We start from the raw sequence: 15,246 nt of genomic DNA on the forward strand, positions 1-15,246 counted from the left end.
TTGGCCTTATGGGAACTTGAGTAACTGCAGATTTTTATCACAAGACCTGACAAGTAGTGATGAGCGAACGTGCTAGGATAACCTGTTATCCGAGCATGCTTGGGTGCTATCCGAGTATCGTGGGTTTGCTCAGATAATATGTTTGAGGCCACATGGTTGCATGTTTTGTGGCTGTTAGGCTACTTTCACACTAGTCCGTCGGTACGGGCCATCGCAAACCGTCGGCCCGATGTACCGACGGACAGTGTGCTAATTAATCACAACGTGGGCAGCGGGGAGGAGGGGGCGGAGTTCCGGCCGCGCATGCGCGGTCAGAAATGGTGGACACGACGCACAAAAAACATTACATGTAACGTTTTTTTGTGCCGACGGTACACCAAAACACGACGCAACCGTCGCAATGCGTCGCTATGTATAAGTCTATGGAGAAAAAACGCATCCTGTGGGCAACTTTGCAGGATGCGTTCTTTTCTACATAACGACGCATTGCGACGTGCGTCGAACGACGCCAGTGTGAAAGTAGCCTTAGACAGCAGTAACACATGCAGGATTGCCTGCTTGTTAGGGAATCCCTAAGCTGCAGTGACTCCAACATATTATCCGAAGAAGCCCACGATACTCGGATAACACCCAAGCATGCTCGGATAACACGTTATGTGAGCACGTTCGCTCGTCACTATTAGTAACTCCTTTAAACTATACCTCATATCCAACCTATGTTGTTTTATCAATTTAATGTATATATCTAATATTTATCTGAAAATGTGAGGACAAAGCTCGATTGCATATTTTTGGAAATATTTTGGTAATGATTTGTTCTCTGGTATAATACATCTGCTTTTTACACGGATAATGCCTGACAGCTGTGTTGTTAGGCAGAGGAATGTGCAGGATAGTATATAGGTGTCTCGAGAGATTTGACCTAAAGTTAAAGTCTAGTAATGTTTCTTTGTTTATCCAGTATACAGCGTTCAATTCTGCCAAATTGCTTGTAAGGAAATCTGTGGCTGCTCTACTTAAAGGGCTTTTTTTTTTTTTTGGACAAGAACGCTCTTCTCATTGGATGCATGTAAGGCCCAGGCCTCCCACATCCAGCCTCACACTTCTCTGCTGCAGACTCTCTGAATGTTTCCTTTTCAAGCCCTTGGAAAAATTGTTTTTAATGTGTTCTTATCCACACAGAGCGCCTGACATTCCAGGTATGGTGTCTTATTAATATTCTAGGATTTTATAACATGGCACAAGAATTATCTGGTTAAACATTTACTGTAATTCCCTTTCCTGCCCTGAATGTCCTCGATCATTGACTGCTTTCACACGTATTGTGGTAAGGCCTTTAGTTTTCACTGCAGTTTTAATGAATACATGATTTGGGGGGGGGGGCTTGTTGGCTACATTATGTTATTTGCACAGAAATAAATGTTACATTTAGTCTTATTGGTTAACAATAAGTAACTGTGCACCCAACGTGACATGCACGCTAAGTGGTATTGGACTTTGTTTTGATTGAATAGACTCCGTAATAAGACACTATAGAAAAGAAGGATACAGCAGGCATCCCACACCCACACCAAGAAATAAGTGGGCATTTGCTGGGATGACCCCTTATATCAGTAGTTAGAGGAGATATCCATGTGACATTCTATTATCCAGCTTTATGGAGGTAAAACTTATTAGATGCATAACTTCTTTGGAATTGAAATATTGCTAGAGGTGATTTTTTTTTCAGATTACTCAGAGCTAGTGTTGAGCATTCCGATACTGCAAGTATCGGGTATCGGCCGATACTTGCTGTATCGGAATTCCGATACCGAGATCCGATATTTTTGTGATATCGGGTATCGGTATCGAAACAACATTAATGTAAAAATGTGTAAAAGAGAGAATTAAAATAAAAAATATTGCTATACTCACCTCTCCGACGCAGCCTGCACCTTACCGAGGGAAGCGGCAGCGTTCTTTGTTTAAAATTCGCGCTTTTCTTTCCTTTACGTGAGTCCCGGCTTGTGATTGGTTGCGTGCCGCCCATGTGACCGGGACGCAACCAATCACAGCAAGCCGTGACGCAATTTCAGGTCCTTCAGGATTTTAAAATTACGTTCCGGCGTTGTGATTGGTTGCGTCGCAGTCACATGGGAGACGCAACCAATCACAGCAAGCCGTGACGTAATTTCAGGTCCTTAAGGATTTTAAAATTACGTCCCGGCTTTGTGATTGGTCCGCGTCCCGGCAACATGGCCGCCATTAACCAATCACAAGCCGTGACGTCACGGGAGGCTGGACACGCGCGCTTTTTAAAATGGGCGCGTGTCCAGCCTCCCGTGACGTCCCGGCTTGTGATTGGTTGCGCCGCGGTCAACCAATCACAAGCCGGGAGGCTGGACACGCGCCCATTTTAAAATTTTAAAATGCGCGCGTGTCCAGCCTCCCGGCTTGTGATTGGTTGCGCCGCGGTCAACCAATCACAAGCCGGGACGTCACGGGAGGCTGGACACGCGCCCATTTTAAAAAGCGCGCGTGTCCAGCCTCCCGTGACGTCACGGCTTGTGATTGGTTAATGGCGGCCATGTTGCCGGGACGCGGACCAATCACAGCAAGCCGTGACGTAATTTCGTCACGGCTTGCTGTGATTGGTCCGCGTCCCGGCAACATGGCCGCCCTGACCAATCGCAAGCCGGGACTTCACGTAACCAAGTAAAAGCGCGAATTTTAAACAAACAACGCTGCCGGTTCCCTCGCTGAGGTCCAGGCTGCGTCGGAGAGGTGAGTATAGCGATATTTTTTATTTTAATTCTTTCTTTTACACATTTATATGGATCCCAGGGCCTGAAGGAGAGTTTCCTCTCCTTCAGACCCTGGGAACCATCAGGAATACCGTCCGATACTTGAGTCCCATTGACTTGTATTGGTATCGGGTATCGGTATCGGATTGGATCCGATACTTTGCCGGTATCGGCCGATACTTTCCGATACCGATACTTTCAAGTATCGGACGGTATCGCTCAACACTACTCAGAGCGTAATAATAACACAAGTAAATGAGTTTTTAGTCAATCCTGTCTGTCCTTGTAGGGATATATGTTAATTATGTACAAGCAGCAGTTACCGTGTTATTGCTGCTCTTTACCTTGCATGAGGGTTACTATTAAAATAGACCTGTTACTCAATATAGTCATTTTATTAATAATCCTATATTAATTTATTCTTTAAGACCACGCTCACACGTTCAGTATTTGGTCAGCATTTTACCTCAGTATATGTAAGCCAAAACTAAGAGTAAGTTAAAAATGCAGAAATGGTGCCATATTTCTATTATACTTTTCCTCTGATTGTTCTACTCCTAATTTTGGCTTACAAAAACTGATGTAATTTACTGACTGTGAAGAGTATTGGAGAGATAATTTAATGTCAATCATTTAGGCTAGGTTCACATTGCGTTCAGTGACTCAGTTAAACGGACTACGTTACACCGCGGCATAACGCGGTGTAATGTAGTCCGTTAACGCGGCCATTGAATGCAATGTCGGACGCATCGCTAGCGCACGCCCACAATGGGCGTGCGCTAGCGATGTGCCATGATTGAGTGACGGACCCTGAGACACGGGCTGCAGCATTTCCGGGTCCGTCACTGCTAGCGCAGATTGAGCTAGCAGATGCTCCATCTGCGCTAGCGCGATGGAACGTCAGCACTTGCGTTAACAGCAGCCCGTTAGCATATGTGCTGAACGGGCTGCTGCTAACATAATGTGAACGCAGCCTTATATCCTTTCTGGCATGGGATTATAAAACCCCCTTCAGTGTACAGCTGTATGAGAACACCTAGGTCAGCAGAGAGGGAGGTGTCAAGTCTCTAGGGATGTGAGCGACAGATCACACACCTTGACCAGCACAGAGCAGGACAAAGGAATGCTAGCCATATAGAGTCCTTCTGAAGCTGCAGACACCTTCTAGAACATTCCAGAAACATAATTCCATAATAAGGAGTTATGGAAAAAATTGTAAGCCCTAGACATACATCACGATTAAATATATAATTGAACTTTGGGCTGCTCTTTCATCTCGACCCATGAATCCACATGTCCGTTTCTCGGTTTATGTTTCCATGCTACCAGCTCTGGTTTCTAGCCAGATATAATCCCGTTAACGGACAGGACGTATATCTAATGAGGGACTGGTGGCAGTCCTAAAAGGCTGGCAGCGCTCTGTTTCACTAGTGTTAGTGAAAGGAGCCTCTCAGCCTGTCAAGGTTGTGAGTGAGAGTGGTGCCACACCAGTGACTGCGTGGGCCACATCCTCTCGCGGTCCATGTGGACCATGGGCGTCTATGTAAAACTGTGCCATGCTGACTTTACATGTTCCCAGGGGATCGGAACGTCACATTTCTGAAGATGGGGAGATGTATTCCATGTGACGTAATAGTACCTTCAAGCGTGGAGGCAAGCTGTGGGTTCTTCATTCATGTGGAATCTTAAAGGAAGATTTAATAAAAGATTCACATGATTTTACTCAAATCTAGCAGCATCTTTCTTACTTTTTAAAGTAGAGTGATGGTGTAAGCCAAAATTATTCACATTTATTCATAATCAGTAATTATAGGCAAAGACATTTATTCCAACAAACAGCCAGATACACATGTCACAGCCATAAACCGCAAACCAAACCGATCGTTAAAGGAATTGCCTGCCTTAGTCTGCAATCACTTTGTGTTACTGCAGACTTGTGAATACTCACATCATGCACACTGTGCATTGTCAAGATTATCTAGTGCTGGCACCAGGAGAAGCAGCCACTTGTGATTTGCATGGGGTCCCATGCCGACAGATGAGCGTGGCTTCAGTGAGACCACAGTAGAACATTTTGAGCTAAATGCAAAGCTCTATGTGTGGTGGAACGCTAAGGGTATGTGCACACGATGCGGAAAACGCTGCGGATCTGCAGCGTTTCCACAACTGCGGGTCTGCAGCAGTTTCCCATGAGTTTACATTACAATGTAAACCTATGGGAAACAAAAAACGCTGTGCACATGCTGCGGAAAAAAAACGCGCGGTTTACATTCCGCAGCATGTCACTTCTTTCTTTCTTTTACAGCTGCTCCTATGGAAAACCGCAGTTGTAAAGCCACAGAAAAAAATGCGATAAATCTGTGGCAAAAACGCAGCGTTATTGCCCTGCAGATTTTTCAAATCCGATGCGGAAAAATCCGCAGTGGACCAGAATACATGTGCACATAGCCTAAGGCTGCTTTCACACATCAGGTTTTTGCCGTGAGGCTTAATCCGGCATATTTTGAAAAAAATGTATCCATCGCAAATTGTAAAAAAATGATGCGATGGATCAGTTTTTTCACCGGATCCGACCTAACTGTTCCGGGGATGAGAGAGAGAGTGAGAGAACCCCAGAATGGGAAAAGCTAAACATGCTCAGTTTAAAAAAACGGAATCCGTTGCCAGATTCAGTCATTTTACGGATCCATAGGCTTCCATTATAGCAAACGCCGGACGCCACCAGATCCGTCGCTGTCCGTTTTTTTGACGCACATAGTAACGTTTTTTATGTCCATTTTCTCTGGCTGGCGGAAAACAAATTTGATAGATCTTGCAAAAAACGAATGAAACATGAGGCCATCCGTCGCTAATTCAAGTCTATGTGAACAAAATGGATCCGGCGGTAACTTTTGACAGATTCGTATTTTTTTTTTTTTTAAATTCACCGGATTGTGACTGACGGCAAAAAACTGATGTGTGAAAGCAGCCTAAGACTGTTCATCACCTTGAAAAATACAATCCTCACCGTCAAATATGGTGGAGACAGCATCATGCTGTTGGGAGGCTTTTCTTCAGCAGGGATTGGGAAACTGGTCAGAGTTGACGGGAAGATGGCTAGACCTAAATATAGGGCCATCATGGAGAAAAACTTGTTAAAGGCTGCAAAAGACTTGAGACTGATGAATAGGTTCACCTTCCAGGAGGACAATGACATTAAACATACTACTAGAACTACAATGGAATGGTTTAGATCAAAGTATATTCACGTGTGTGAATGGGCCAGACCTAAAATTGCACTGAGAATCTGTGGCAAGACTTGAAAATTGCTGTTCACAAATGCCCTCCATCCAGTCTCACTGACGTACAGCTAGTTTGCGAAGCACAATCGGCAAACATTTCAGCCTCTAGATATGCAAAGCTGGTAGAGAAGTACCATACCCCAAAAGATTTGCACAGTAATTGCAGCGAAAGGTGGTCCTACAAAGTATTAATTCAGGGGGCGGAATACAAAAGCACATTATAATTTTCAATGTTATATTTTAAAAAATATTTAGAAAACTATGTACAGTATGATTTGATTTTCTTTACACTTCACAAACGATGGCTACATATTGTTGGTTTATCACAAAAAATACCTTTTACTTTGTGAGTGTAACGTGAAAAAATGTGGAAAAGTTCATGAGGTATGAATACTCTTTCTAGGTACTATGTATTTAACCATATTCCAAACATTTTTAAGAGGTTTTATGCGGACAGATTTTAATACATAACACAGGGTTTATTTCAATGGCCAGGAATAGATTTGTGCCAAGTAGTTATGAGCGAGCATACTCGTTGCTCGGGTGATCTCCGAGTATTTGTTAGTGTTCGGTGCTTTCGTTTTCATCGCCGCAGCTGAATGATTTACAGCTACTTCCTAGCCTAAGTACATGTGGGGGTTGCCTGGTTGCTAGGGAATCCCCACATGTAATCAAGCTGGCTAATAGCTGTAAATCATTCAGCTGCTGCGATGATAACTAAATCTCCGAACACTAACAAATACTCGGAGGTCACCCGAGCAACACGTACACTCGCTCATCACTAGTGCCAATACATGCATTGTTCATTGTCAAAGTAAAGAGACATTTAATCAAACTGTAGTTAGCTTTCCTTGCTTGGCTTATGTGATTTACACTGGATTCCTTCAGTTACATACAGGGGCGTAACTACCGCGGTCGCAGGGGTCGCAATTGCGACGGGGCCCGCAGTGCTTAGGGGCCCGCCCAGTCCAGCAGACGGGGCGGGCCCCTAAGAACTCTGAGCTACAAAATGGGCCGCCGGCCCTTTAAATAAACCTTCTTTACAGGCCCTGGTGCGCGTGCACTCTCTCAGTGCATGCGCGATCATGGGTGGGACTGCACTTGTCCCGCAGCAGAGCCCCTCCACCGCAGAGAGCCGCACACCACAACTATGGCTGCAGCTGCTCTGTGTGCACAGGACCTGTGATGAGGTCACAGGAGGGGAGTCAGGAGTCACATGATCAAGGGCTTCCGTGTAGTGCAGGACTGTAGTGCAGTGCTGGTTGTCATCGTGCTGGAGGAGGGTAAGCTTTTGTGTGAGGTCAGGAGGGGTTTGTGTGGATGTAGCAGAGCAGTGTGTGTATGAGGTGTACGGAGCGGAGCCGGGTGTGTACGAGGTGTACAAGGCGGAGCTGGGTGTGTACGAGGTGTACGGAGCGGAGCCGGGTGTGTACGAGGTGTACGGAGCGGAGCCGGGTGTGTACGAGGTGTACGGAGCGGAGCCGGGTGTGTACGAGGTGTATGGAGCGGAGCCAGGTGTGTACGAGGTGTACGGAGGGGAGCCGCATGTGCAATGTGTACGGAGCTCAGCCGCGTGTGTAGGAGTAACTATGTGTGGCCATTATACTGTAGGCAATATCATGTGTGGCCATTGTACAGTATGGAGCATCATGTGTGGCCATTGTACAGTATGGAGCACTATGTGTGGCCATTGTACAGTATGGACAGGGGCGTAACTACCGCGGTTGCAGCGGTCGCCATTGCGACAGGGCCCGGCAGGTCAGGGGCCCGGGGCCGGCAGGTCAGAGCAGGGCCGAACTGGCCATCGGGCACTTCTGGCAAATGCCAGAAGAGCCGGTGCCAGTCATGGGCTGCTCGATCCGCCTCCCCCCGCCGCCGCCGACTCACCCCCCCGCCGTCGCATTCAACTATACCGGCGTCTGTGATGCCGGTACAGTTGAATGCAATGATGGAGGAGAGAGCGTCTACAGACGCTCCCTCTCCCATCATTCCCCGCTCTGCCTCTGACACTGCGGGTGCGCGATGACGTCATATCATTGCGCACCTGCTGTGTCCCGGGCAGACTGCAGCTGAGCCTGAGACTGGAGCAGGAAGCAAGCACTGTGCGGGCTGTGCTGCATAGACCACTGTGCGGGCTGTGCTGGATAGACCACTGTGCGGGCTGTGCTGGATAGACCACTGTGCGGGCTGTGCTGGATAGACCACTGTGCGGGCTGTGCAGGAGATTCCTCCTGCACGGCAACAGTCCGAGGCGTATCTAGGGGAAGGGGGCAGCTGGGGCATGTGAGAGACAGGAAGCAGCTCCAGTCATCACGATGAGACAGCTTCTCAGTCTGTATTTTTCCCCCTCATACATCTCATGTACGTCTGAATGAGATCGTATTTAAGAGAGAGCCAAAATAACCCCGGGACAGAAGGCAAGAGCAGGGGGAGGTGCGGGACAGAGCCGCTTTAGTCAGGAGAAGCTGAGGAGCTGCAGCCGGTTTACATCAGCCACCCCTGTACCAGAGAGGAGATTGTGAGTTGTGTATATGAGCTGGTATCTCTGGTGTGTGTGTGTGTGTGTGTGTGTGTGTGTGTGTGTGTGTGATATCTATAGTATGTGTGTGTGTGTGTGTGTGTGTGTGATATCTGTAGTGTGTGTGTGATAACTGTAGTATGTGTGTGTGTGTGATATCTGTAGTATGATGTGTGTGTGATATCTGTAGTGTGTGTGATAACTAGTATGTGTGAGATATCTGTAATATGATGTGTGTGTGTGTGTGATATCTGTAGTGTGTGTGTGATATCTGTAGTGTGTGTGTGTGTGTGTGTGTGATATCTGTAGTGTGTGTGTGCGCGTGTGATATCTGTAGTGTGTGTGTGTGATATCTGTAGTATGGTGTGTGTGTGTGTGTGTGTGTGTGTGATATCTGTAGCATGATGTGTGTGTGTGTGTGTGTGTGTGTGTGTGTGATATCTGTAGTATGTGTGTGTGTGTGAGGCAGCGGCGTAACTACCACGGTCGCAGCTGCAAGCGGCTCTGGCAGGTCAGGGGGCCGTGTGTCCCCTTGAGCCTGTCTCCCTTATGCTTGTGTCCCCATGTGCCAGTCTCCCTTGCCTATTAGTCCCTGTGTGTCCCCATGTGCCTGTCTCCTATGTCCCCTTGTGCTTGTGTCAGTCTCCTTTGTCCCCTTGTGCTTGTGTCAGTCTCCTTTGCCCACTAGTCCCTGTGTGTCAGTCTCACTTTCCTACTTGTCCCTGTGTCCCCTTGTGCTTGTATCCCTTGTCCCCTTGTGTCAGTCTCTTGCCCACTAGTCTGTGTGTCCCCTTGTGCCTGTCTCCCTTGTCCCCTTGTGCTTGTCCCCGTGTGTCCCCTTGTGTCAGTCTCCATTGCCCACTAATCCCCTTGTATCAGTCTCCCTTGCCCACTATTCCCTGTGTCAGTCTCCCTTGCCCACTAGTCCCTATGTCCCCGTGTGCCAGTCTCCCTTGTCCACTAGTCCTCGTGTGCCCTTTGTGTCAGTCTCCCTTGCCCACTTGTCCCCGTGTGCCCCTTGTGTCAGTCTCCATTGTCCCCTTGTGTCAGTCTCCCTTGCCCACTAGTCCCTTTGTAACCTTCTCCCCTGCCTCCTAGCCCCCATGTGTCCCCTTGTGCCTGTCTTCCTTGCCCCCTTGTGCCCTCTCCCCTTCCCCCTCGTCACGATTTGCTCGTGTCTTTCTCACTGCCCCTGTATGGAGGGGCTGCATTATACTATGAGGGGGGCTGCATTGTATTCTATGGGGGTTACATTGAATTTTATGGCGGGGGGGGGCCCATTTGGAAGTTCGCACCGGGGCCCATAACTTTGTAGTTACGCCACTGGTTACATAACTACTCCCAGGGCTGTGTACTTCAGTACTTAGCAGCACAGCTTGTAGAAGGCCAGCTGAGAACTCGCTACAATGTACTCCAGGCTGGAATACATTTGACCTATATTGATACATGGTTGCAAACTAATAGGACAGAGATTTGTGCAACTCAAGGATTTTATCTTCTTCAAGAATGCAAGCTCTGCAGCTTTAAGGGGCGTTAGGTCGGAGTCTCTGGCATCAGGGTGAGAACATTCTTGTTTGTGTTCAAACAGGAAATATGTTTTTCGTGATTGAGCAATAGACATACACACTGTGTATTGGCTTGATACAGAATATTCTACACTATCTTACATTATATGTGTAATTACAAAACGCTTGGCACTCAGTTGTTTTTGCAGAAAAAAAGTTGAACATTTCATTTAGGCTGGTTTCACACGTCAGTGGCTCTGGTACGTGTGGTGACAGTTTTCTCACGTACCGGAGACACTGACTCACGTAGACACATTAAAATCAATGTGTCTCTGCACATGTCAGCGTGTTTTCATGGACCGTGTGTCCGTTTGAAAAACACGGAGACATGTCAGTGTTCGTGGGAGCGCATGGATCACACTGACCCATTAAAGTCAATGGGTCCGTGTAAAACACGTACCTCACACGGATGCTGTCCGTGTGCCGTGCAGGAGACAGTGCTACAGTAAACGCTGTCCCCCCAGCTCGTGGTGCTGAAGCCGGAATTCATTCCTTCTTCCCAGCAGCGTTCGCTGGAGAGAAGGAATGAAAAATCATTGTTTTTTTATTTTTTTTGTGTTTAAAATAAAGATCCTTGTCACCACCCCCCTCCCACCCCCTGTGCGCCCGCCCGCTGGAAATAAAATACTCACCCGGCTCCCTCAATGCTTCCTCTCAGCGCCGCAGCTTGTCCTGTATGAGCGGTCACGTGGTGCCGCTCATTACAGTAGTGAATATGTGGCTCCACCTCCCATAGGGAGGTTATTTCCAGCGGGCAGGCGCACAGGGGGTAGGAGGGGGGTGGTGACATGGATCTTTATATTAAACACAAAAAAAATCAAAAAGCAATGATTTTTCATTCCTTCTCTCCAGCGAACGCTGCTGGAGAGAAGAAATGAATGGCGGCTTCAGCACCAGATGCAGGGGACAGCGCTTATCTCTAGTGCTGTCTCCTGCGCGGTCCGTGTGGTACCCAGTCGGCACACGGCTGCCACATGTGTGCCACACTGATGTGCCATGTGAGCACACGGACACGGATAACTCCGGTACCGATTTTTTCGGTACCGGAATTATCTGGACGTGTGGGACAGGCCTTATTGTGCATCCAGTTCAAAGATTTAAACGTTTTCGGTCTAATCACAAGACCTTCATCAGAATCATTTTTAATAACCCTGAAATATATGCAAAATCACTACAAGATTTTAAAGAGATAATATAAATGATGCACAGTCAGAGAAAATGTAGATCACAATAAATTCTATTCATGATCAGAATCCGTCAAATAGTAAGCAGGCAACAGGTGACAACAGTGGCGGCTGGGATAGAATCCAAGCTAGTGCTCCGTGAGCCGTTGAGGTTTCAATCAGAAAAAGCTATAAGTGAGTGGGAAGATTTCCAAGGCGCTCGGCCGTTGCGTTAGATGTGAGCGTGCAGCACATATATACACTCACCGGCCACTTTATTAGGTACACCTGTCCAACTTCTTGTTAACACTTAATTTCTAATCAGCCAATCACATGGCGGCAACTCAGTGCATTTAGGCATGTAGACATGGTCAAGACAATCTCCTGCAGTTCAAACCGAGCATCAGTATGGGGAAGAAAGGTGATTTGAGTGCCTTTGAACGTGGCATGGTTGTTGGTGCCAGAAGGGCTGGTCTGAGTATTTCAGAAACTGCTGATCTACTGGGATTTTCACGCACAACCATCTCTAGGGTTTACAGAGAATGGTCCGAAAAAGAAAAAAAATCCAGTGAGCGGCAGTTCTGTGGGCGGAAATGCCTTGTTGATGCCAGAGGTCAGAGGAGAATGGGCAGACTGGTTCGAGCTGATAGAAAGGCAACAGTGACTCAAATCGCCACCCGTTACAACCAAGGTAGGCCTAAGAGCATCTCTGAACGCACAGTGCGTCGAACTTTGAGGCAGATGGGCTACAGCAGCAGAAGACCACACCGGGTACCACTCCTTTCAGCTAAGAACAGGAAACTGAGGCTACAATTTGTACAAGCTCATCGAAATTGGACAGTAGAAGATTGGAAAAACGTTGCTTGGTCTGATGAGTCTCGATTTCTGCTGCGACATTCGGATGGTAGGGTCAGAATTTGGCGTAAACAACATGAAAGCATGGATCCATCCTGCCTTGTATGGAGCATCTTTGGGATGTGCAGCCGACAAATCTGCGGCAACTGTGTGATGCCATCATGTCAATATGGACCAAAATCTCTGAGGAATGCTTCCAGCACCTTGTTGAATCTATGCCACGAAGAATTGAGGCAGTTCTGAAGGCAAAAGGGGGTCCAACCCGTTACTAGCATGGTGTACCTAATAAAGTGGCCGGTGAGTGTATAAGGTGAATACCTGGAATAAGTGAGCACGATATATGGGCCTGCAGGCCTGCGTGTCAATATGACCCGGGAGAATTACACCTCAAAGGTCCTGGAGTATGACTAAGCATAAAGGCACAAAGGAAGAGCGAGGAGTCGCAATATGGGCTGGCGCTTGAGCTTCCAGGTCCGAGGTGCAGAGAAGCCGGTCGTCCTGGAGAATGCGTTCCATCCAAGGGGTATTACTAGTCGGCAATCTTTTAGTTTATATATGGAGTTTGGTCACTGGTGGACACAACCAAAAAAGGGCCACTTTGCAAGAACAGTATATGGGACCTTTGCAATTAAATTGCTCATCAAAATGCATAATTTCACCTGCTTTGGTGATGGAAATGGGCCCCTAAGCAATAATATCTCCGGCCTTGAGTTTAGTGTTCTTTGGTACACATGTTTCAATACCACTGTTGGAGTATAAATAGGCAGCAAAATGTCAAAAGACAAGTAAAAAAATCAAAAGCCCCTAAAGAATCTATATCTAATTCTTTAGTGGGTATTGTACTAAATGCAAAATTATAAAAGCACCTACAAAAAACTCTATTCAGCAGCAAATGAAGAATAAAAAATATATTTTTATTTCAATACATAATAAAAACAAAATTATGTATAAAACGGTAAATATAAGCAGGTGAGAACAACACAGATGAGGAAAGGAGGTGGCAAAACCTGGACCCAATACAATGCAAAGTAAACTAAGGTAAGTATGCAAATATATTTTCAGGTGATGGATAAAGTAAAATATTCCATGCCAAACGCTAGTGTGAAACTAGCTCTTTCTAAAATAAATGTATCAGTTGAGCCTCAAATACCTATGTAAGGGTGATTGTGCCATTACTAAGGAACCGAAAAAGGAATCATAGGATGGGATTTATCAACATTTACAATAAGAAAGCTTCAGAAACGGTTTGGCTCTTTAACCCCTTTCTGACATTAGACGTACTATCCTGTCGAAGAGGGGTGGGCCCGTATGACCACCGATGGGATAGTACGTCATATGCGATCGGCCGCGCTCACGGGGGGAGCGCGGCCGATCGCGGCCGGGTGTCAGCTGACTATCGCAGCTGACATCCGGCACTATGTGCCAGGAGCGGTCACGGACCGCCCCCAGCACATTAACCCCCGGCACACTGCAATCAAACATGATCGCAGTGTTTTGGCGGTATAGGGAAGCATCGCGCAGGGAGGGGGCTCCCTGCGGGCTTCCCTGAGACCCCCAGAGCAACGCAATGTGATCGCGTTGCTCCGAGGGTTTCTTACCTCCTCCCTGCAGCAGGCCTGGATCCAAAATGGCTGTGGGGCTGCATCCGGGTCCTGCAGGGAGGTGGCTTCACAGCGCCTGCTCAGAGCAGGCGCCGGGAAGCCTCCAGGAGTGCACGTCAGATCGATGATCTGACACAGTGCACAGCAAAGTTTCAGATCAGTGATCTTACACTAGAACATGATGCCCCCCCGGGGCAAAGTTATAGTTAAAAAAAAAAAAAAAAAATCCCAAATATATATATATATATATGTATACATATACATTCTTCCTATAAATGCATTTCTTTATCTAAATAAAAAAAAAACAATAAAAGTACACATATATAGTATCACCGCGTCCGTAACAACCCGACCTATAAACTGTCTCACTCACTAGTTAACCCCTTCAGTGAACACCGTAAAAAAAAAAAAAACAACAAAAAGTGGAATAACACGCAATCAAAAAGACAGATATAAATAACCATGGTACCGCTGAAAATGTCATCTTGTCCCGCAAAAAACGAGCTGCCATACAGCTTCATCTAAGAAAAAATAATAAAAGTTATAGTCCTCAGAATAAAACGATGCAAAAATAATTATTTTTTCTATAAAATAAAATAGTTTTTATCGTATAAAAGTGCCAAAACATAAAAAAATGATATAAATGAGGTATCGCTGTAATCGTTCTGACCCAAAGAATAAAACTGCTTTATCCATTTTACCAAACGCGGAACAGTATAAGCGCCTCCCCCCAAAAGAAATTCATGAATAGCTGGTTTTTGGTCATTCTGCTTCTCAAAAATCGGAATAAAAAGCGATCAAAAAAGGTCACGTGCCCGAAAATGTTACCAATAAAAACGTCAACTCGTCCCGCTAAAAACAAGACCTCACATGACTCTGTGGACCAAAATATGGAAAAATTATGGCTCTCAAAATGTGGAAACGCAAAAACTATTTTTTGCAATAAAAAGCGTCTTTCAGTGTGTGACGGCTGCCAATCATAAAAATCCGCTAAAAAACCCGCTATAAAAGTAAATCAAACCCCCCTTCATCACCCCCTTAGTTAGGGAAAATTCAAAAATTAAAAAAATGTATTTATTTCCATTTTCCCGTTAGGGTTAAGGTTAAGGTTAGGGTTGGGGCTAGGGTTAAGGCTACAGTTAGGGTTGGGGCTAAAGTGTCAGGGTTAGGAGTGTGGTTAGGGTTACCGTTGGGATTAGGGTTAGGGATGTTTGGATTAGGGTTTCAGTTATAATTGGGGGGTTTCCACTGGTTAGGCACATCAGGGGCTCTCCAAACGCGACATGGCGTCCGATCTCAATTCCAGCCAATTCTGCGTTGAAAAAATAAAACAGTGCTCCTTCCCTTCCAAGCTCTCCCGTGAGCCCAAACAGGGGTTTACCCCAATATATGGGGTATCAGCGTACTCAGAACAAATTGGACAACAACTTTTGGGGTCCAATTTCAACTGTTACCCTTGGAAAAATACAAAACTGGGGGT

General features: G+C 46.3%; 2 protein-coding genes across 8 annotated transcripts in view; one reads left to right on the plus strand and one right to left on the minus strand.

Annotated features, from left to right (window-relative positions):
* Window positions 1-15,246, minus strand: part of LOC143775621 (long-chain fatty acid transport protein 2-like) — a 255,858-nt gene that overhangs the window by 214,247 nt on the left and 26,365 nt on the right. The window lies entirely within an intron of this gene.
* HYKK (hydroxylysine kinase) overlaps window positions 1-15,246 on the plus strand; it is a 96,130-nt gene that overhangs the window by 20,871 nt on the left and 60,013 nt on the right. For 2 of the 5 annotated variants that reach the window (XM_077263974.1, XM_077263973.1), the window contains exon 1: window positions 902-1,199. The exons of 1 other annotated variant lie outside the window; for it this stretch is intronic. In XM_077263974.1, the coding sequence (XP_077120089.1) occupies window positions 1,064-1,199 (136 nt within the window). In that variant the 5' untranslated portion in view covers window positions 902-1,063. Of the gene's footprint in view, window positions 1-901; window positions 1,200-1,286; window positions 1,328-15,246 lie in introns of those variants that run through there. 2 more of the 5 variants (XM_077263971.1, XM_077263972.1) reach the window with 2 other exon arrangements.

This window comes from Ranitomeya variabilis, chromosome 5, assembly GCF_051348905.1.
Source record: "Ranitomeya variabilis isolate aRanVar5 chromosome 5, aRanVar5.hap1, whole genome shotgun sequence".
NCBI classification, from domain to species: Eukaryota; Metazoa; Chordata; class Amphibia; order Anura; family Dendrobatidae; genus Ranitomeya; species Ranitomeya variabilis.